At 48.8% G+C, this 23057-nt stretch overlaps 1 protein-coding gene across 5 annotated transcripts in view; it reads right to left on the reverse strand.

The window, feature by feature from the left end:
* Positions 1-23057, reverse strand: part of ASH1L (ASH1 like histone lysine methyltransferase) — a 182747-nt gene that overhangs the window by 5169 nt on the left and 154521 nt on the right. For 4 of the 5 annotated variants that reach the window (XM_039251468.1, XM_039251467.1, XM_039251465.1 and 1 more), the window contains 14 exons: positions 21292-21498; positions 21018-21164; positions 11061-11169; positions 10524-10688; positions 10266-10360; positions 8363-8520; positions 6934-7086; positions 5399-5453; positions 5186-5318; positions 3721-3969; positions 2919-3005; positions 1961-2051; positions 869-1007; positions 600-772 (listed from right to left, as the gene is read on the reverse strand). In XM_039251468.1, coding sequence (XP_039107399.1) covers positions 600-772; positions 869-1007; positions 1961-2051; positions 2919-3005; positions 3721-3969; positions 5186-5318; positions 5399-5453; positions 6934-7086; positions 8363-8520; positions 10266-10360; positions 10524-10688; positions 11061-11169; positions 21018-21164; positions 21292-21498 — 1961 coding nt within the window. The remainder of the gene's footprint in view (positions 1-599; positions 773-868; positions 1008-1960; positions 2052-2918; positions 3006-3720; positions 3970-5185; positions 5319-5398; positions 5454-6933; positions 7087-8362; positions 8521-10265; positions 10361-10523; positions 10689-11060; positions 11170-21017; positions 21165-21291; positions 21499-23057) is intronic. The other variant, XM_039251469.1, reaches the window with a different exon arrangement.

Below are 23057 nucleotides of genomic sequence, written 5' to 3' on the forward strand. Positions count from 1 at the left end.
ACAGCCTCCACTGTTGGCCTCGGAGCTTATAAAAGTGTCGTGCTTTTCTGGTTGGTTGGTTTAATGTCCAGAGTTGCTGATGGCCTTGGGGACTCTGGGATGGGCGGGTGAAAGAAATCCCTTCCGACAGTACTAAGGGGATGCTGGGCACACAGTGTTATCAGTGTTAACTAAATAACTAAATAATCGGGGCGCCTGGTGGCTCAGTCCGTTGAGCGTCCAACTTCGGCTCAGGTCATGATCTCGCGGTTCGTGGGCTCGAGCCCCGCGTCGGGCTCTGTGCTGACTGCCAGCTCAGAGCCTGGAGCCTGTTTCAGTCTGTGACTCCCTCTCTCTCTGACCCTCCCCTGCTCACGCTGTCTCTCTCTCTCTCTCTCTCTCTCAGAAATAAATAATACATTAAAAAAAAAAAAACTAAATAAAAAAAAGTGGAGGGAGGAATGAACAGTTACCGAGCACCAAGCACCAGGTAAGAGGAAGAAACGCTGTGACGTTCAGCTCCCTGCAGCTTCCCAGCCGGCCTGGGCACCCTTCATCCCACGAGACAAGGGGAATGAAGTGGGGACAGAAGTCATTTCTGGGCAGCCCGGGTTGCTCACCTTTGCAGTAAGTGTAGAGGTCCAGCACACAGCAGGTCCCCACCACGGCCTCCAGCGGGATGATCTCGTACAGCGGCACCCGGAACAGCTCGTTGTGGTAGAAGCGGCGGGAGGGGGAGTGGTGGGTCTCGTGGGGCCGGAAGTAGTGGTGGCCGAAGGCGAACCGCTCCTCCCTAGGGAAGAGAGAGGCTCGGGGTCAAATGATGGCGAGACCCTGGTGAGTATTCAGCTCTTTGCTGGAAGGAGAGAGAGGGGACCTCAACACCTACTTTTCATTTTTCCACAGCTTCTCGATGCGGAAGATGTCAAGTTTGTCTCGGTTAATGTGTGACAGCAGCCGGTAGGACTGGCGGACCGGGTGGCCGTCAGGGGTGCGCCGGCTGTCCCGCATCAGGTACACGCAGTCGCCTGGAAGGCACAGGGGACGTTAGGCGAGGCCCGCATGAGCTCTGGGGGGTGTCCACTGGTGCCGCCCAGGGTCTACGCAGAAGGAGCGGCATCTAAACGGACGGGAACGCAGCGCAGAGCCGGCAGCCTCGCGGGGGGGGGGGGGGGGGGGGGGGGGGGGGGACCAGTGGGAGGCCTCCAGGCTCTTGGATCCTGTATGTTTCCCTCGAGTCCCGAGACCGGCTCTGTGGCAGCCCTGCGTCTCCAAGCTCATGTGCTTTGGTGGAAGGAAGTGTAAGAAGCGAGGGGCTAAAGGAAGTAAGACCTTTGAAACAACACGGTTTAAACTGCACAGGACGGACTTAGACGCAGACTTTGTTTTGCTAAATACGGTGCAGGACGCACACGTGCCCTAAAACCTTCCTTGTGATCTTCTTAACGTTTTGTTCCTCTCACTTACTTTACTGTAAGTGTCAAGTATATAAATACGTGTAACATACAAAATATATGTTAATGGGGGCTGTGATCAGGAAGGAAGGCTCTGGTCAACAGAAGGCGATTAGTAAAGTTTCTGGGGAGTCAAAAATTAAACGCGGATTTTTTATGGGTGCCTGGGTAGCTCAGTCATTTAAGTGTCTGACTCCTGATATTGGCTCAGGTCATGGTCCCAGGGTTCATGGGTTTGAGCCCCAAGCTGGGGTCTGTGCTGGTGTGGAGTACGCTTGGGATTCTCTGTCCCCCTTTCTCTGCTCCTCCCCAGCTTGTGCTCTCTCTCAAAATAAATAAAATAACTTAAACCCCAAAGGGTTATACATGGATTTTTGACTGTCTGGGGCAGGGGGAGGCTGGTGCCCCTGAAGCTGCTGTGTTCCAGGGCCGGCTGTATTCCGTGGCTAGCAGAGGTCACGTGGGGACTATGAGGCCGGCGGCAGCCAGTCCCGCCACGCGGAAAGGCAGGGCTCGCGCATACGCACCTTGACGGAGCAACAGGTCGTCTCGGAGCAAACAGATGAAGTAGACACAGCCGGGCTGGGCGTAGTGGGGCCGAGGGATCATGGGGACCTCCTGGTGAGGACGGAAAGCCGACGGGTCAGGGCTGCAACTGCTCCGTCCCGCCTACTGATCTCTATTCTGGAGGAAAAGGACTCTAACCTAGAATTCCCAACCGACGTAAGACTTCCTGTTTAGTCCCTTCCACACAACACAGGTGTAGGCGGAGATGAAGGCCCTGGAGATGAACTGGGAAAGTGGAGGCAGAGACCAAAACGGACAGGCCGTGCGTCCGCAGCTGACCCCACAGAGCACGCGGCTTGTGCGGCTGCTCTCCGCCCTGCGGGACCGGGACGGCCAGTGAGGGGACACGCGGACCGTCAGTGGCGCAGGGAGGCGGCAGGCAGTGAGAGCCCACGGGCCGGGGGCCCCGATTCCGCACCGCGTCCCTGGCATTCGAGTGGAAGTGCCCAGTCTAAGCGACAAGGCTGGTGTGAAGACACCCAGCCTGCGAGGCCTCGCAGAGGAGCCGGCCCAGGACGGCGCCCGCGCACACGGCAGCACCGACACCCGCCTGCTGACGCGGGTCAGTCAGTCCACCCGCCGCCTGCCCGGCAAGTGCACCTAACGCTGACCCTTGTGGACTTGCAGTCAATGCTCTTTCCACGTAAACACTACTTAACCGAAGGGGTATTTAGAGCACTGAGTTCTGGAGCTCACAAGTACTTCTTCCACGGAGAGTGGACAGTGTTTGCAGAGCACCATTCCTTCCACGGGCTTCTGAGTGTTTTATTTCCCCTCTGACCACACGCTTGAGAAAGGGAAGGGCGAACTGTGGCCCACAGTGTAAAGTCAAAGAACCTGAGGCCCAGAGAGGTGGGTTATCAAAGGAAATCCGGTGCGTCGGGAGCAAGGCAGGGGGAGGCCCGGAGGGCAGCTTACCCTGTCCACAGGCCGCGGGTCACACTGCTCACAGAGGTAGTGCTCCACGTCCGAGTTCACCCCCATGCAGTCACAGTGCTGCCACACCTGCGGGGACAGAGTGCGGCGGGGGGGCTCACTGGGGGGGCAGGGGCAGAGAGTCACAGGACGGAAGAGTGGGGCGAGGGGAGTCAAACAGGACCTAAGGGATGAGAATGTGCGTGAACACACGCTGGTCCCGGACACGCACACCCGGGCAAGTACAGGCGGGGTGGCCGGAGGACGGGGGACGACGGTTATGGAAGCAAACTGCTTACTGAGTAACACACACCCGTGACCCGGCTGCTGCGGAGGCCTCAGGCACACGTCTCTTTTTCTTTCTTAGTTTTTATTTATTTTTGAGAGAGTGAGAAAGAAGGGCAGAGAGAGAGAGAGAGAGAGAGAGAGACAGACAGACAGACAGAGAGAAGGAGAGAGAATTCCTAGCAGGCTCCACACTGTCAGCATAGAGCCCGGCGCGGGGCTCGAACCCATGAAGCGTGAGATCATGACCTGAGCTGAAGTCCAGGGTCAGGGGCTCAGCGGACCGGGCCCCAGGTGCCCGCAGCGTCTCTGTGACGCTGCCTGATCCCGGCCTCCCGGGTCACTCGTGGCCCCTTCCACCCCGTGAGGTGGCGAGTTCGGAGCCGCCTTCATCCGGAGCTCCGCTCGGTGCGCTGGCCCCGAGGTCCGTCGCCTGGGTCTGGCCTCCCCGGGGCGTGCAGGGGAGGAGAGGCAGGGAAGCGGGAAGGAAGACGGCGGGAGAAGGGCGGCCGGGGCTCACCATGCACTTGTCGCACTGGATCATGAGGCCCTCGTCCTTGTGCAGGCCGCACACGCAGCGGATGACGTCGTCGTCCTTCTCGTGCACGTTCTCCTTCTCGGACACGGACGCCTCGCTGCCGTCCGCCTCGCTCGCCGTCTCCCCCACGATCTCGTCGATCTGCGCCGCCGCCTCGTGCCGGGCGTTGTAGTAGGCCTTCCGCAGGCGGCACACGCCCCGCCCGACGGGGGATTTCCGCCCGTAGTACTTCTGAGGAAAGCAGGGGAGGGAAGAGGCGTGCGCTCTCGTCAGCAGGGCCCGAACGTGGTCCGGAGAGGGGCGCCCGGCCCGTCGGTGCAGCCGCGAGTCCTCACCGCAGGGTCGTGGGCCGGGGCCCCACGGGGGGCGCCGAGCTCACTCGAGACCAAGCTGCGGAGGCAGCAGGGGCCCCGGCTCCCACTCCGGTCGGTACCATCCAGCGTCCACGAACATGGACGAAAATCAGAATCTCCACGACGGTTCCCACTGCTGAGTCCCTCGGCCACAGGCCTCACTGCCCGCCAGACGGCAGACACGGTGACCGGGGAGCGCGAGCACCGTGTGCGGGCAGCGGGCAGGGCCCGCCCTCTGTCCTGCAGCCGCCGGGGCCGCGGCCATGAGCTGTGTGTGCGCAGCAGCCGGGGTTTGGGAGGAAGCGTGTTGTGATTCAAGACTGATCTACTTCTTCCCCCTACCTGTCTGTTTTTCTCTCATTTCTGTCTTCCACCTCAATTCTTCCCCTATGTCGTAGCCCCTTTCCAAGGTATTTTAAAATCACTGAGAAACTGCCTCTTCCCTACATGCCCTACAACACCCCATCGACTCCTCAAAACCAGTTCGAGGACACCTTCTCTTCAGTGAGCATCAGCTATCCTACAACCCATTGGCCTAACGCCCCTCAGTTGTGTCCGTAAGATTTAAGTCTATTTATTGTACATATTTCTGTGTATTTCACATGTACTTAGTGTCTTGAAGAAAGAAACTATAGATGACTGAAGTGTGCTACGGTAATATGTATTATGTGATACAAAGGTTCAATACTAAATTCGGCTTTTACAAAAATTTCCTCTTTGGGAGTATAACGTAACATTCCATTCTGGTCGCATCAACGTCGCTACCATACAAGACTCTACGACACAGAGGACACTGTAACCCTTACCCCGAGGGCACTCAAAAAAAAGGTTGCCTTTCAGGGTGCCCGGGTGGCTCAGTCGGCTGGGCGTCCGACTCTGATTTTGACTCAGGTCGCGATCCTGGGGTTGTGGGATCGAGCCCCACAGTGGGCTCCATGCTGACAAGCCTGTATGGCATTCTCTCTCTCTCAAAAAAAATATTGTTGTGTTTTGTAGCCAGAAATATAAAATTTGACAGAAGAGGGTAAAAATCTTAAACCTCTAGAACAGTTCTCTTCAAAACCGTAAGTGCACGTCTGAAGGCGGGAAAGTACCTCAGCGTTGCGGAAGACCTTGAGCATGTCAGCGTCAAAGGCCTCCACGGTCTTGTAGTGGCCGGTGAGGATGCGCCGCTCCACGGTGGCCAGGTCCAGGGGGTCGGAGATCTTCTCGTAATAGTCGGCATTCCTGTGGCACAAAGCCGGGCGTCAGTCCACACGCTCAGCACTTGTCTGACACTCAGATGATCCCCAAATTTGTGAACTTACTTTTTCTTCGGGGGGAGGTTCAAAAGGGGGGCTGCCAGGGCTTGTCGGGAAGAATCTGCAAGGGAAGGCAAGGTTTCAGGGCCAGGTGACACACGAGGGCAGGTACTAACTCCCACTGAAAACGCAGAAGCCCCACAATTAAGTCAGGGGAAAAAAAAACCTCTGCTTTTTGAGGGCAGCCATGAAATGTACAGGGACTTTTCGGGAACGTGGGTACCGAGGCAGGGACGGTTCCCTCAGGATTACCTGGAACGTGACAGAGGCAGATGTACCTGAAATGCCACCTCTGTTAGCTGGTAAGGAGAACTTTCTATGCAGAGTGAAGAGGCGGGAATGATCACAGCAGAGCCAGGCGGCTGAGGACACCCCTGCTCACTACTCACCGAGGCAAAGAACATCTTCCCCAAAGTATTCCCTGGTTCTTGCCAGCGCCCACAATTAGCATCACTGCTGGTGTAGACGCACTTACATTCCAGACAATGAATAACTTAGTGTAAACATTTTCTGGACTCAGTTTCCTTACAACATGGTTACTCTGTATCATGAAAACAGAATTCAGCCTGTGGGGCTGCTACCTACCTTACCTACTTTCTTTTTTAGGATTCCACGTTGTTACTGAAGAACAGCTAGCACAGAATGCGGCACTGGTCCCAGGCATACAACACAGTGACCTGAGGACCCGAGACGCTCCTGGCTGCCCACCGCACGCCGCCACACGACGCTGTTACAGGCCTAAGGGCTACACTCCCTGCACTGTAGTCTTCATCTCCCGGACATGCTATTTCATGTGCCTCTTAATCCCCTTTATCTGTTGCACTCAAGAGGTCTTGAAAGAGGAAAGGCGTGGTAAAAAGTGTTTGCATGAGAATGCTTTTAAAAGTAATTTTCTTGCAACTTTATGTCCTTTTCCTTAATGTAGGGGCTAGGGCCTGTGAACTCCCCAAATTACATGCAAAGTTATACGTTTTTCTGGGGAAAGAGTCCACAGCTTAAAGCTGTAGTGTACTAAAGGTCTTTTGGTCACAATCAGAAAATCTTAAGGGGGGGTGCCCAGCGGGCTAAGTTGGTGGAGCTGCAACTCTCGATCACAGGGCTGTGAGTTCAAGCCTCATGTTGAGTGCAGAGGTAAAAAAAAAAAAGAAAAGTTGAAAAGAAAAAGTTACGAAACACTGAAGTTGTGCGTCCATAGCGCCCTCTCCCTTGAGCGCTGACCCCGCCTCACTCAGGACAGTTACATGCGAGGCAGGGACGGTTCTTCCCGTCCCCTGGCTGGCGTGACTTCTGGACGTAGCGTGGAGCCGTGGGAGGGTCCAGTGAACCCCAGGGGCCGGCACAGGCCTGGGTCCCAGTCAGCACGCCCCCAAGACGAAAGCTGGTCCTATGAATTCTATACTCTGAACAGGAAGAGGGAAGTAACCTCCCGAACCGCGAGCCCCGAACGTCCATCGTTCCTGAACTTGGGTGTCTCGGGGGAGGGTAAGTGGCAGGATTTCTACAGGAAGAGGAGGGGAAAGCCTTCGGGTGGACGCGGTCACCTTTGTAGGAGATGATGCCGTCACAGATCTCCTTGAAGATCTGGGCCAAGCGGGCCGCCCGCGCCACCTCGATGTTCTCCTCAGCTGCTGCCAGCCGCCGCGTTCGGACGGAGCGCGCTGTCTGCAGGGCGGAGAACTGGGTCATGAAGACATCTGCAAGGGTCAAGTGAAAATCAGTTCCCCCACGGATTCTTGCCGTTTGTGCTACTGTCGTTGAAGTGATCAGGTAGATTAGTGATCATGAAGCTGCTCCCCCCCCCCTTTTTTTTTTACAGCTTATTTATTTTTGAGACAGAGAGAGACAGAGCATGAGTGGAGGAGGGGCAGAGAGAGAGAAGGAGACACAGAATCCAAAGCAGCTCCAGGCTCTGAGCTGTCAGCACAGAGCCTGACGCGGGGCTCGAACCCACGAACCGTGAGATCTGACCTGAGCCGAAGTTGGACGCTTAACCAACTGAGCCACCCAGGCGCCCCCCTCCTCCCTTCTTAAAGAAAGCCGGGAAACGTGAGTTAGAGGCCTGACCTCAGTGGCCAGGGGTGCACAGGACGCTGGCTGTCCTGCTTCCTGGCTGCATGGCTGTGGGCGAGCTACTGACGCTCAGTGTGCCAGCTCCCTGACCACATGTAGGAACGGTGGTGGCGCTTCCCTCAGGAGAGAGCTGTGCAGACTGAGGGAGAGAACACTCTGGACGGGTTTAGCTCAGGGCCTGACCCATGAGAAAGACTTAGGAAGTAACTGTTACTGTCAGAGGATCGGAGCCAAGTGGGATGTAAGTTCAGAGAACGGATGCCAATCAAATTACTGAGAGGACTGAAGGCAAATTTCTAAATCTGTCTGGTTCCCACGCACACCATGCCTATGTGTCTGCGTTCTGAGGAACAGAAGGAAAGGCTCCAAAGAGGAGCCTGAGCTTTCGGACACCATTTCTAGCTCAGAAGGATGCTCGGAGAGGCCAGTTCCTCGGTTTTCAGCCTATTCTGGGGGACGGACCTGAACTCAGGGGTGCTGTCAGGTTATCTGCGCAAGAAGCGAGAAGGAATCTCCAGGCCCGTGTGTAGAACGCTCATCTGAACGTGGGGGAAAGTCTTCACGTTGTCCTGCCGTGACGCCCCGAGCGCCGCCGGAAGTTATGCCCCAGGCAGGCGGGGAGACACAGGACCCGCCCCATCACACGCCTGCGAACGCTCGGCCGCGGCGGGGGGCTTGGGGGGCGGGTGGGGGGGTTCTTCCCGGTCTCTGGAGCACAGACCAGCGAGTCGAGCGGCTGAGGTGGGTGGGTGAGTGTGGACTGACGCTCACGTGCTGGGGTCCTAGCTTTTGATGTCTAGACCGAAAGACTCTAGAGAGAGTGGCGGAAGCAACTGCGATGATGGCGTGGAGGCGCCGTCACGACGGACGTGACGGGAAGGACCCGCCCGCGGCCCTCACCTGACTTGATGTTCCCGTCGTCGCGGCACACGCCGGCCCAGCGGGTGCACAGTGCGGCCGAGCGGACGCCCGCACTGCTGGGCTTCGCCTCGTCCTGCTTTTGCCAGATCTTCTCCCAGTTGCGGACCAAGAACACGTGATGCTTCAGCACAAAATTCCTGGGAGGAAGGAAGTTCCTTCATTCATGAATTTAGTCACGATTTATTATGTGTCTATTCTACGTACACCACTGCTAATATAAATGAATAATTATCAGTTAATTCAGCTCGTATACAAATAATTAAATACAGGGAAACAGGGTGCAATTTTGCATCTTGTTTTTTCCCCCATATAAAACATTCATATAGGGGCCCCGGGTGGCTTAGTCGGTTGAGCGTCCAACGTTCACTTAGGTCATGGTCTCGCGGTTCGTGGGTTTGAGCCCCGCGTCGGGGGCTCTGTGCTGACTGCCAGCTCGGAGCCTGGAGCCTGTTTCAGAGTCTGTGTCACCCTCTCTCTGACCCTCCCCTGCTCACGCTGTCTCTCTCTCTCTCCTAGAAATAAAAAAATATTAAAAAAAAAAAGTTCATATATATATGTATACATATATATATGAAAATGTATAAGTTTTTAACGTAGGCTTCATGCCCAGTGCATAGCCCAACACAGGGCTTGAACTCATGACACGGAGATCAAGACCTGAGCTGAGATCAAGAGTTGGACACTTAACTGACAAAACCACCCAGGTGCCCCAAAACATCCCCCTATATTATTTATAAGTATCTGGCAAATACCACTGAAAAGCTGCAAAACTTCTGGCAATGGCAACAGCCTGATCGGAAGGCAGAGATTTACGAAGAAGGTGCACAAACTGTAAACAAAGTCGCCAGAACAGAGCAGGGGCTCAGGGCCAGCAGTTACAGGGTGAGCAGGATGGGCAGAGCACTGCAGGCGTTCACGACAGACACGAGCCGGGCAGGCCACGTTAGGGGCAGGGTCCCCACGCAGACCTCGTGGTTTAGGTGAGTCAGGGGTGCCTGGAAGAGCTTTGTGAACAGATGCCTGGGTTCCACCTCTGAAAATTACGGTTTACCTGCTCTGCGGTGTGGCCTGGGGAACAGGGATTTTTAAAAGCTCCCTGGGCTAACGTGTAGCCACAGCAGAAAACCACTGGACTGGATCATCTCTGTTTTCCTGAGGTTTAAAATTCCCATGACTCCAAGTGATACAGGATGAAAGTGGCTAACATTACAGTGAAGTTATAAGTGAGGATGAACTTCCTAAGATGCTGGAGCGGCCGGTCACGGAGGACACGGAATCTGTCCAGGGGCCACGCGGAGCGTTACTTCTGCCCCCTTACCTGAATGCAGGGAAGAGCAGAGATGACGCGGAAATCCTTTTCACTGCTCTATTAATGTACTGACAAAGCAGGGAACCTTGACCTTTTCTGTGCCACGGGTCCCTTCGGCAGGCTGGCGAAGCCCACGGGACCCTTTTCTGAACAAAGTTTCAAGGTATTTAAAGAGTTTTAAATTGGGGCGCCTGGCTGGCTCAGTCGGTTGGGGGTCCGGCTTTGGCTCTGGTCAGGATCTCACCGCTAGTGGGTTCGAGCCCCCCGTCGGGCTCCGTGCTGCCAGCTCAGAGCCTGGAGCTGCTTCGGAGTCTGTGTCTCCTTCTCTCTCTGCCCCTCCCCTGCTCACACTATCCCCTTCTCAAAAATGAATGTTAAAAAAATGTTTTAAATTAATAAAAAAAATTTTACTTTGTAAAACACAGGATTTACTGAAATTCAGTTTCCAGAATATTAAACCCCCCTGAAATTGTGCTAGACCTCCCGCACAAAAGAAATGATTCCACTCTACAGAGGCTTCGTAGTTGGTTAAACCGACAAGCAAATAGCACAAAGGTAAGAAAACCTCCTCACCGTTCTCGATTAGACATCGGCTTCATCTGTAACTGGGGGGCCAGCCGTGTGGGGGTGCTCATGTTCTCACTGGGCTCCTCGGAGAGGTGGCCTCTCTGGAAAACACGTGAACCAGATGCAGGAAGGAGAGGACTGGTGAGAAATCGCCCCGCAGACGACTAGAAGCACGTTAAGAGGCCGCCCCTCTGCTGTGCCCTCATCTCCCGCGGAACGGCCCCTGCGCACTAGGTCGGGGAGAGCCAGCAGGTCATTACTCACCCTTTTCTTCAGCTTGTGCTTCGACTTCCGCTTCTCCTTCGAGCGCCCAGACTTTCTGTGAGTAGCTGCGGGCTGGCCGCCTCTGCTGCCAGCGAGCCCGTTCACGCGCTGACTCTTGCCCCCGATGATCCCCCGACACTTCTCAAAGCCACACTTGCACAGTTGCTTTGAAAGGAAAGAGAAGAGAACTCTTGGCGGTGGGTTCACTTACAAGTTCAAACAGAAATCCTGAGCCCCTGGGCACCCAACAGTAAGTGTGAACCAGGACATTTTTATACAGGAGAAAATCACTGAGAATAAACTCCATGTGTTTCCATGGAAAAGAGAGCTTACATTTGGGGAAAGTTCACTCGGCAAGTTAAGCACTGACCGAGGACCAAACAGGAAGGGGCAGTCTCTCCCCAGGGTTCTGAGACCAGGGAGGGCCGGCGAGGCGGGCGGCACCACCTCCAGCGCGCTTCTCGGCGGCCGCCCGGCAGTGCTCGCCAAGGCGGTGAGATCGTCCAACCTCCCTCGAGGCGGGCTGGCTGTGCTTACCTGCTTCTCAACATTAAAGGAATGGAAGTTGTAGTCGTAGGTGAGCTCGGTACCAGCCGGCATGTCTTTAAGCGCATACAGTCCGATCCGGTAAACTCCATTGACAGACCTAGAGAAAAGGTCAGGGTTAAAGGCAGAGATCCTTTGTTTTCTCTTTTTATAGTTTGTTTTGAGAGAGACAGACAGCACAAGCAGGGAGAGAGGAAGAGAGAGAGAAGCTGAAGCAGGTCAGCGCAGAGCCTAATGTCGGGGCTTGAACCCACAAAGCTGTGAGATCATGACCTGAACCGAAACCAAGAGTTGGATGCTTAACAGACTGAGCCCCCCAGGTGCCCCCGAAGGTAGAGATTCTTAATACCCTGCTGTTGCTCTAGAAACACTGGTGTGCTGATTTCAAATGTGCCTGTTTCTGTGTCCAATTACTCAGGTTTCCTGGCCAAACTCTTCAGTTTTAGTATTTCCCTCCCATTCTGTCCAGCCTGTGTAACATTCCCAGACTACAGTCCTCAACCAGCCTTCTGGAAAACACGGACGATGTTGTCAGTAGGAATAGGTCTTAACGTTTCCTGCTTGGTATGGTATTCATGGCCTAGGGCTTCTTATTAATGAACTATTTCTTATGGTTAATATGTGAAACTCTTCTAGTTCTTATTCATCTCTAGCGTTCTCACCTCTACGTGAGTTGTTCTTGGTTCTATTTTATGTAACTTACTAATGATCTATCATGTAGTATTCTATCTAGATGCTTTACATAATAAATAATCATACCTATCATTTGAGTGATTGTTAAATTAATTATAGCATTTTGTTGCACTTATTTAATCCTGCCTACAACAGTATTAAAAAGGCACTAATATCAGATAGTATTATAGCCCCCATTTTCTAAATGAGGAAGCTGAGGCACAGAGAGGTTAAGTAACTTATCCAAAGTCACACGGCTAATAACTGAAGGAACAGAATTTATTTTTTAAAAGTTATTTATTGAGGGGCACCTGGGTGGCTCAATCGGTTAAGTGTCCGACTTCAGCTCAGGTCATGATCTCACGGTTCGTGGGTTCGAGCCCTGCGTTGGGCTCTGTGCTGACTGCCAGCTCAGAGCCTGGAGCCTGTTTCAGATGCTCTGTCTCCCTCTCTCTCTGACTTTCCCCTGCTTATGCTGTCTCTCTCTCTGAAATAAATAAAACATTAAACAAAAATTTCAAGTTATTTATTGAGAGAGAGAAATACAAACAGGGGAGGAGCAGGGAGCAGGGAGCCCCAAAAGTTTATTTATTTATATTATTTCTTAAAAATTTTGTTTACTGTTTATCCATTTTTAGGGAAACACAGAATCAGAGGCAGGCTCCAGGCTCTGAGCTGTCAGCACAGAGCCCGACACAGGGTTCAAACTCATAAACCTCAAGATCATGACCTGAGTCAAAGGTGGATGCTTAACCGACTTTTTTTTTTTTTAAAATTTTGACATTCTTTATTGTATTTAGAGAATTTAATTGATACTGTTTTACCAAACACTGACATCATACATCATCTCATTTACGTAAAATAGCTGATTTTTTTTTTTACAGTTTATTGTCTAATTAGTTTCCACATAACACCCAGTGCTCATCTCCACGAGTGTCCTCCTCCATGCCCATCCCCCCTTCCCCCCCACATCCATCAGTCCTCAGTTTTTGTCAGCATTCAAGAGTCTCTCATGGTTTGCCTCTCTCCCTTTCCCCCACCATTTCCCCCCTTCTTCTCCCCCATGGTCCTCCGTTAAGTTCCTCCTAATCCTCCTATACGTGCAAACATATGATATTTGTCCTTCTCTGCCTGACCTATTTCGCTCAGCATAACACCATCAAGGTCCATCCATGTTGCTACACAGGCCAGATTTCATTCTTTCTCATTGCCATGTAGTATTCCATGGTATAGATAAACCACATCTTCTTGATCCATTCGTCCGTTGATGGACACTTAGCTTAACCAGCTCTTAAGCCACTCAGGTGCCCCCCAGATTTATTTTTTTTAAAAGTAATCTCTACACCCAACATGGAGCTTGAACTCACAACTCCAAGACCAACAGGCACCTGTGCAGGTGTTTCTGACTGAGCCGGCCGATGCCTCTGTAAGTGCGGACTTTTATCAACTGCTCTTTCTATCGCCCCTGCTGGGATGATATATGATTTTCGGCCTTCATTCTGTTAATGTCGTAAGTTACACGGATTGTGGATGTTCGACCAGCCAACCTTTTGTCCCTGGAGTAAACCTCACATGGTCATGATGTATTAGACCTGCGTATATACAGCTAGAGCTGATTTGCTCAAATTTTATTTAATTTTTCTGCTAACATTTAAATCAGTTTTTTTGTGTCTACATTCATGGGAGATACTGGCTTCTATTTTTTCTTTCTGTTAACACTGTTGTTGGGTTTTGGATGAAGGCTACACTAGCATTATGAACTGGGGGAGTTTGTGGCATGTTGGCAGTACACACATTACTTCTCTAAACCATGGCAAGAATCATCAGTGAAGAGATTCGAGCCTGGAGCTCTTTTGTCAGAAACTGTTAATTATACACCCATTTCTCTGGGAGAATTCAGACTTTTTATCTATTCTGGTGCTTTTTATAGCAAGGTGTGCTTTTCCAAGGAATTTGTTCATTTCATTTCATTTTTCCAATAGAAAAAACTGTTCAGGGAAACGGACAGAGCAACTGTGGTGTATTTATATAAAGGAACATTAGTCCAGAATAAAAATCAACAGAGCACTGAGGTACTGAACAGCACAGGTGCAGCGTTAAGAACATCATTCCAAGCGAAAGCAGCCAGGTGCGGAAGACTACGCCCACAGGCAGTTCTGCACCAGGCACCGCGACCCTGGTGACAGAAAACCACGTCACTGCTGGCCTTCCAGGTGGCGAGGTTCTACAGAGGTAGAAAGGAACTTTCTGAAATGGAAATGTTCGATATGTTGATAAGCATGTGGGTTGTGTGGGCGCACACATCTGTAGAAGATGGGTGGTAATTACATTTAAGACTTGTATCTTGGGGCGCCTGGGTGGCTCAGTCAATTGAGTGTCTAACTTCAGCTCAGGTCTTGATCTCACGGTTTGTGAGTTCGAGCCCTGCGTCAGGCTTTGTGCTGACAGCTGGGAGCCTGCAGCCTGCTTTGGATTCTGTGTCTCCCTATCTCTCTCTGACCCTCCCCTGCTTACAATGTCTCTCTCTCTCAAAAATAAACATAAAAAAAAAGATCTGTGTCTCTATGTAATACGTAAATTTAAAAGATTTACAAAAATAGAAAGTTATCGAAACTATCCTATTATCTTTAAAACACATATAGCATAGAAAGTGGTGGGAAGTACATCTACACCGTGGTACAGCCATAACCGCTAACCACGCTCACAGTTCTCTTCATCCTGTAAAACTGGAGCACTCCGAGCTCACTAACCCCCATTCCTCCCCACCCGTCACCACTGTTCCACTGTCGGCGATTCTGACTCCTGCAAGTGCCTCACGTGGGTGGAACTGTACAGTATTTGTCTTCTGTGACTGGCGTTTTTTACTTGGCATAATGTCATCCAAGTCCATATCCATGATGTAGGATACTGCATATTTTCCTTCCTTTTTAAAGCTGAATAATAATTCCATTATATGTTTGCAGCACCTTTTGCTGATCCAGCACCCGCGGAGGGACACCGGGTTGCTCCCACATTTTACTACCATGAATGCTGCTGCTGTGAACGGGAGGGTGCAGACACATCCTCAAAACACTGCTTCCAGTCCTGGGTAAATACCCAGAGGCGGAACTGCTGGGTCATACGGTAATTTGAGGTGGTGTCTCCTTAAGGATTAGTGCCCTCCGGCACCTCATGTGCTTGTTGACCATTTGTGTCTTTTCTTTGGAGGAATCTCTATTCAAGTCCTTTGCCCCTTAAAAATTTTTTTTAAGTTTATTCATTTTTGAGAGAGAGCGAGAGAGCGACCAAGCATGCATGAGGAGGGGAGGGGCAGAGAGAGGGACAGAGAATCCTAAGCAGGCTCCACACTGTCAGTGCTGTTAGCGCAGAGCCTGACGTGGGGCTCAAACTCAGGAACCATGAGATCATGACCTGAGCAGAAATCAAGAGTTGGATGCTTAACCAATTAGGCTGCCCAGGCACCCCTGCCCATTTTTGAATCAGGATGTTTATTTCCTCCTATTTTGTGGGTTGCCACTTTACTTTGGGTCTTTTGATGCACAAAATTTTAAAATTTTCATGAAATCCAGTTTGTCTATTTTTTTCCCTGGTAACCTGTGCGAGCTTCTGTCCTAAGTTTCCTTCCACAAGTTTCACTGTCTTGGGTCTTAGTTTAGGTCCTCGCTCTATTTAACTTTTGTGTATGGTGTGAGGAACGGGTCCAGCTTCGTGTTTTCTGCATATGGACATCCGGTTTTCCCAGCGCCCTTTGTTGAAGACTGTTCTTTCTCCATTGAGTGATCTTGGCACACTTGTCAAAAATCACTGGAGTGTGTATGTGAGGGGTTATTGCTGAGCCCTCTATTTTCTCTCATGGGGTCTACTGGTCTGTCCTTATGCCAACAAAACACCGCCTTGATGGCTGTAACTCTGTAGTTAAGTTTTGAAATCAGGAAGTGTTAAGTCCTTCAAGTTCTGTCCTTCTAAAGACTTGTTTTGGTTGTTCAAGCCCCTTAAGATTCCATGTGAATTTTAGGATGGGTTCTTCTTTTTCTGCAAAAAAAGTCATTCGGGTTTTGATGGGGTTGTACTGAATCTGTAGAGGGCTTTGGGTAATATCGATATTTTAACAATATTAAGTCTTACGATCCATGAACATGGGATGTGTTTCCATTAATTTAGGTCTTCAATTTTCTTTTAGCAGTGTTTTGTAGTTTTTTCATGGTACAATTCTTTCACCTGATTGGTTAAGTCCCAAGTATTTTACTCTTTTTATGTGCTATTGTAAATGAAATTGTTTTTGTAATTTCCTTTGCAGATTGTTCACTGAGTATGGAAATGCACCTGATTTTTGTGTGCTGACTTTGTACTGTTATTTTGCTGAATTTATTTATGAGCTCTAACAGCTTCTTTGTGGAGCCTTTACTATTTTCTACATATAAGATCACATCATATGCAAAGAAAGTTAAATTTACTTCTTCCTTTCAGATTTGAATGTCTTGTCTGTCTTGTCTAATTGTTCTGGCCAGCACTTCTAATACTGTTAAACAGAAGCACAGAAGCGAGCATCCTCATGTAGCTCGTGACGTTAGAGGAAAAGCTTTCTGTCTTTCATTATTGAGAATTACGTCCGCCATGTGTTTTCACACAGGACTCTCAGGGGCCCCTGTTCTCTTCAGGGGTACTTTCCAAGACCCTTAGTGGAGATCTCAAACTGGATAGAAACAAACCCTGAATATACTGTGTCTTTTCCTAAACACATATACCTATGATAAAACTTGATTTATAAATCAGGAACAGTGAAAGATTAACAACAAATAGGTAATAATAAAACACAGTTATAGCAATGTATTGTAATAAAAGTTAACTGAATGCAGTCTCTTTCTTCCTCTATCTTACTTTACTCATTCTTCCTTTCTTTGTGATGACGTGAGATGATAAGATGCTTACGTGATGAGACGAAGTGAAGTGGATGACGGAGGCACTGTGACGTAGCGTTAGGTTAACAGACCTTCTGACCACACGTCAGAGGGAGGATCATGTGCATCTAGACCAAGGCTGACCACCCACAACTGACACCGAGCAGAGTTAAACCATGGACAAGGAGGACTACTGTATTATGTGAAGGTAGTTTTCTTTCTACTTCTTTCTTTCGCAGGCAAGGCTCCGTGCTGCCAACGCAGAGCCTGATGAGGCGGGGCTCCAACCCAAGAACTCTGAGATCCTGACCTGAGATCAAGAGTCACGTACTTAACTGACAGCCACCCAGGCACTCCTCTGTACTGGTTTCCACAGTGGCTGCACCAACTCACATTCCCACCTACAGTGCGCAAGGATTCGCTTTAATCCTTTTCCTCACCAACACTTGTTATTTATTGTCTTTCATAACAGCCATTCTAACAGGTGTGAGGTGGTATCTCCTTGTGGTTTTGATTTGCATTTCTCTGATGACAAGTAATGTTGAGCCCCTTTTTCATGCACTCGTTGGCCATCTTCATGTCGTCTTTGGAAAGATATCCATTCAGATCATTTGCCCAGTTTTTAATTAGACTGCTTTGTTGCTACTGAGTAGTAAGAGTTCTTCATATATATTTTAGATATTAACCACTTGTCAAATATCTGAATTGTAGTATTTCCCCCCTCTGTAGGTTACTTTGTTGATGGTTTCCTATGCTGTAAAGAAACTTTATAGAGTTTGATGTGGTCCCACTTGCTCATTTCTGCTTTTGCTTACCTTTGCTTCTGGAGTCAAACCCAAAAAATCCTGCCTGAGACCGAAGTCGAGGAGCTTATCCCCCAATGACTTCTAGGAGTTTTGTGGTTTCAGGAATTATGTTCCGAGTCCTCAAGACGTCTGGACTTGACTGTATGTAGTGTAAGACAGGCATCCAGTTTCACTCTCTCATGTGTGGCTGTCTAGCTTTCCCAGCACAATTTATCGAACAGACTGCCTGATCCCTACCTTTGCCTTAAGTTGATCACCTGAATGCAGGTTTATCTCTGTTGAACGACGTTCACTTCTATCTATTTTTATGCCAATACCATACTGTTTTGATTATTACAGCTTTGTAACAGTTTGAAATCAGGAAGTGTGATGCCTCCAGCTTTATTCTTCTTTCTCCATTCTTTTCAAGATCTGGGGTATTAGGATTCTTTGTCCTATTTCCCTGAAACTTGCCTCTGAAGTTTTGATTTTTATTGCATTGAGTCTGTAGACAGCTTTTGGCAGTCTGGACATTTTTAACTTTAATTCTTCCATTCCATGAGCATATAATATCATCCATTTATTTGTGCCTTCTACATTTTTTTTTCACTACTGAATTACTAATGATTTCAATGCACATGCTTTTTACCTCCTTGGTTAAATTTGCTCTTAGGTATTTTATCTTTTATGCTGCTGCTGGGAATGAGAGGACTGTTTCTTACTTTCTCTGACAGGCCGTTATTAGAGTATGGAAATTCAACTGAATTGCATATTTTGATTTTGAATCCTGCAATGTAAATGACATCATTTATCAGTTCTAACAGTTTTTTTTTTTTTGTAGAGTTGTTAGGGTTTTCTGTATACGACGGCACGTCATCTACACATTGAGACAGATCTACTTCCTCCTTTCCAATCTGGATGTATTTGACTTCTTTTTCTTGCCTAATTGCTCTGGCGAGTACTTCCAGTACTGTGTTGAATAAAAGTGGTACGAGTGTTTTCTCATCTGTTTGTTTAATGTTTGTTTATTTTTCAGGGGGACAGGGCCTGAGAGAGAGGGAGACAGCGGACCTGAAGCAGACTCTAAGCTGACAGCAGATAGCCCAATGTGGGGCTCAAACTCATGAACTGTGAGATCATGACCTGAGCCAAAGTCAGACACTTCAATGACTCTGAGCCACCCAGGTGCCCCAAGAGTGTTTTCTGATCTTAAGAGTAAAAGTTGTCAGACGTTCACCACTGAGTATGATGATAGCTGTGGGATTGTTGTACGTAGCCTTTATTATATTGAGGTATATTCCTTCATGCCTACTTTGTTTAAAAGATTTTCTTTAATATTTATTTTTGAGAGAGAGAGACAGAGCATGCTGGGGAGGGGCAGAGAGAGAGGGAGACACAGAATCTGAAGCAGGCTCAGCTGTGCTGACAGCTCAGAGCCTGATGAGAGGCTTGAACTCATGAGCTGTGAGACCTTGACCTGAGCCAAAGTCAGATGCTTAACCCACTGAGCCACCCAGGCGCCCCTCATGCCCACTTTAAGGTTTTAATCATAAATAGATGTTGAATTCCACTCTGTCACTTGATTGGAGAGTTTAAGCCATCTGCTTTTTATTCTTTAAGATTTTAAGTAATCTTTATACTCAACATGGGGCTCGAACCTATGACTCTGAAATTAAGAGTTGTACACTCCACCAGGTGAACCAGCCAGGTGCCCCAGGCCTCCAAAGTTTCTGATGAGAAGTCTGCAAGTTCTCTTATTGAGGATCCCTTGTATGTGATGATGTGCTTGTCTAATGCCGCTTTCACGATGTGGTCTATATCTTTTCCAAGTCTGATTATGTTTTGTGCTGTGTCATTAAGTCCTTCTCACTTGGGGCTCAGTGAGCATCGTGGTTGTTTATAGTCATGCTCCCATCAAATTTAGCAAGTTTACAATCATCATTTGTTCAAATATTTTGTCTGCTACTTCTGGGAGGCCCACGACCCACATGCTGGCCTGCTGGATGGTGTCCCAGAGGCTGCCAAGGGTCTGTTCTCTCTCTCTCTCTTTTTTTAAAAATTTTCCCCTAATGTTTTATTATTTCTGAGAGAGAGAGAGAGAGAGAGAGAGAGAGAGAGAGACAGGGTGAGCAGGGGAGGTTCAGAGACAGAGGGAGACACAGAATCTGAAACAGGCTCCAGGCTCTGAGCTGTCAGCACAGAGCCCGACGCGGGGCTCGAACCCACCGTGTGATCATGACCTCAGCCGAAGTCAGATGCTCAACCGACTGAGCCACCCAGGTGCCCTGGGTCTGTCCTCTTTCCTTCAATTTTTTTTCTTTCTGTTCTTCAGATTTGAGAATTTCCACTGTCATTATCTTGAAGTTCATGGATTTTTTCTTTAGTTTGCTCAACTCTGTGTTTGAATCCCTCTAGTGAATTTCTCATTTCAATTATGGTACTTTTCAGAATTTTTTAGTTTCTTTTTAGGCTTTCTATCTCTTATTTGCATTTTGTTCATACATCACTTTCATGAATTTCTCCACCGCATCCCGTAGTTCTTTGAGCATCTTTGGGCATTTGTTTTGAAGTCAGTATCTAATGTATCTGCCATTGAGTCCTTTTTAGAGAAAGATTATTTTGAATTATTTTTTCCCTTTGAATGGGCCATGGTTCTCTGTTTCTTTGTATTCCTTGTGATTTTTCCTTGAACGCTGCAAATTTGAACCTAATAATGTGGCATGTTTGGAAATAACATTTTCCCTCTTTCCCCAGTGTTCACATATTCTAACCTTTAATTTCTGGCTCCCGAAAGGAACAAAAGTGAAAAATGAAGGGGAAGAAAACAGGGCCCTTCAAATCTCTTGGAAGTCACTTCAGGTGGAGGAGGAGGGACCACAGCAATGGCTGCCCCTGTGTCTGCACCGCTGCGATCAGAAGCCAGATCAGAGCGATCAGAGCCAGATCCCCGACGATCAGAGCCAGATGCCCGACGTCTGGAGGACAGGGGCCTTTGTAGCAAGCCCAGCCTCTGCGTCGGGGAACCGGCTGTTCCAGGAATGCCTGCAGAGCCGCCTGCCATGTGGCTGGGGGCAGGGAGGGGGTGGCTGCTACTGTTCTAAGTTGAAATGGACTAAAGGAGCCACGCTTTGCCATCTCAGCTTCCCCTAGAAGTTGCAAGCTTTCAACAGACTCCAGCTCCAAAATTATTACATCAGATTCTGCCAGTGTGATTATCTAAGATGTAATTTTTTTCCTTTTCAGTTAGATTCTAATCTATTTTACTTATTTTTGTTTCTCTCTGTGACAAATCCAGTGGGCTTGCAGTGAATATGCTGCACGAGCTCACTGGCGAACACGGGACAGTGCCTGACGCGCGGTGAGCCGGCCGAACGCACCGCGTTCTGCTCCTGCGCGCACCACTACAGTTCCCGGGAGCGGTTCGGATGGGGTGACAGACGGCAGCAGCTTCCTCTCTGCCTGGAGGGTATGGCGTACCGGGACCGCCAGAGGTCCGTGCCGGCTGACTCCCACCATGGGAAGATTCACCTATTGATACCCTTACGCCTTCTGTTCTGCTGGACGCTTGGCTTCACCTCCCCCTGCCTTCTTACCATTTCTGCATCTCACAGTTGGGATCGCAGCTGTGGTTGATGAATCGGGCCTCGTTCCCCATGCGGTAACTGTCAATCACCATCCCGCTATCCAGGTTCAGGCAGTAGTGGTCGCTGTGATTATGATATTGCTCAATCATCCTGTTCCTAAAGAGGAGAGGAAGAATTGAAAGCCCGTAAAGACTAGGCTGGAAGTAAATCTGATATCTTCCATTCTCCATTCTCATCTGGTGGCCCCGCTGTTCTATCGGGGCGTCCCCGGCGGCCCCCGTACCTGAACTCCTGCTCGCTGACAACCTCCCCCAGGTACTCGATGATGAACTGCCCGGCTGTCAGGGGCTCTTTGGTTCTGATTCCCCAGCCTTTCTCCTCGGCTCGAAATCGTTCTAGACATTGCACCCACTCGTGTCGCTGTATCCTCTGGTTACAGCACTGCTCGCCACAGGGACAAGTGGTGGGGGAACACTCAGCAAAGATCATTCTAGAAAGAAAAGAGATAATTGAATGTCAATTAATATTACATATGCCTTCATGAACCCATTTTTGTTTTATAGGAACTTTAAAAAGGAATACATGCAACTTTTAATTTTAGCAGGGTTGGATTGGTTAACAAGGTACTAATACGTAACTCCAAAACTTCATAATACTGAAAATTACCAAGTAAAGTTATAAACACTGAATAGATTAAACTAACTGCCCACTAAGCATCCTGGGTAAACACGATATCATATTTAGCTCTGTGCTAAGAATAAAACTACAGACCATAGAGGAATTAAGAATTTAAAGATAACACAGCATTTTTGCTTTGAAGTAGCTCATGGGTATGTACAGATTGTTTTTCTTTTAAATTGTGGCAAAATCACACATAAACTGTACACTGTAAATATTTTTAAGCATACAGTTCAGTACATTTGTGTTGTTGTTGTTTTATAAGAACTTTATATTTCATTAGTGTAAATGACATTACCATACTGGAAATAACATTTCCAGTCTATATACTAGCTGAACCTATGACCGCTAGTGAATTAACAAGCAAAAAGTTCTGAACACAGCAGACGAAGTGCTGTGTACCTGTTTTCTCCCTGCTTTTTGGTTTTAAAATTCTAGATCTTTCACAGAAGTGGTTTAGTTTTGGTATATGGTTTGAAATCCCAGTAAGGCTACTGAACATGATTAAAACAAGGGATTATCAAGGATATAATGGTAGCTCAGAGTATCAAATTTTATATAATGTATACACACACAGAATTTACAAATCTTGTAAAAAAAAAAAAAAAGCATGTAACATTTTACAATCTGTCAGTCTTTCTTCAAATAAACATTACTCTTATCTAAAGAGCAAACAGAGCACGGTGTCAAGTCACATAAATGAGCAGTAAGAGTCCCCGTGGATGACAGTCAGCTCAACCCGTGAGAGGCACTTCCTTATTGTCAAGTTCACCACCTTTATGCTTCCTTCTGAGGAACTCTGCACCGCATGATACTACGACATACCCTTCCTGAAAATGTCTCCTTTTATCTGCCTTCCTTGGTCCTGCTCACAAACCAAGGTTTTACTGGATTTACTGGGGAAAATCTTACCGAGTTTACAAATAATGTTGGACACATTCTTAATGTATTTATTTGAAGTAATGATAAAAACTCACTGCTTGTTTTTTTTTTTTTTAATTAAAGTTTTATTTATTTCTAGGAGAGAGAGAGACAGGGTGAGCAGGGGAGGGTCAGAGAGAGAGGGAGTCACAGAGCGAAACAGGCTCCAGGCTCTGAGCTGGCAAGTCAGCACAGAGCCCAACGCGGGGCTCGAACCCACGAACCGCAAGATCATGACCTGAGTGAAAGTTGGACGCTTAACCGACTAAGCCACCCAGGCACCCCTTTTTTTTTTTTTATTAAATTTTTCACTGCTTTTTTTTTTTTTTTTTTAAATGTTTTATTTATTTCTAGGAGAGAGAGACAGCGTGAGCAGGGGGGGGTCAGAGAGAGAGGGAGGCACAGACTGAAACAGGCCCCAGGCTCCGAGCTGGCAGTCAGCACAGAGCC

The sequence above is a fragment of the Hyaena hyaena genome, unplaced genomic scaffold, assembly GCF_003009895.1.
Source record: "Hyaena hyaena isolate Hyena2069 unplaced genomic scaffold, ASM300989v1 scaffold_385, whole genome shotgun sequence".
NCBI lineage: Eukaryota > Metazoa > Chordata > Mammalia > Carnivora > Hyaenidae > Hyaena > Hyaena hyaena.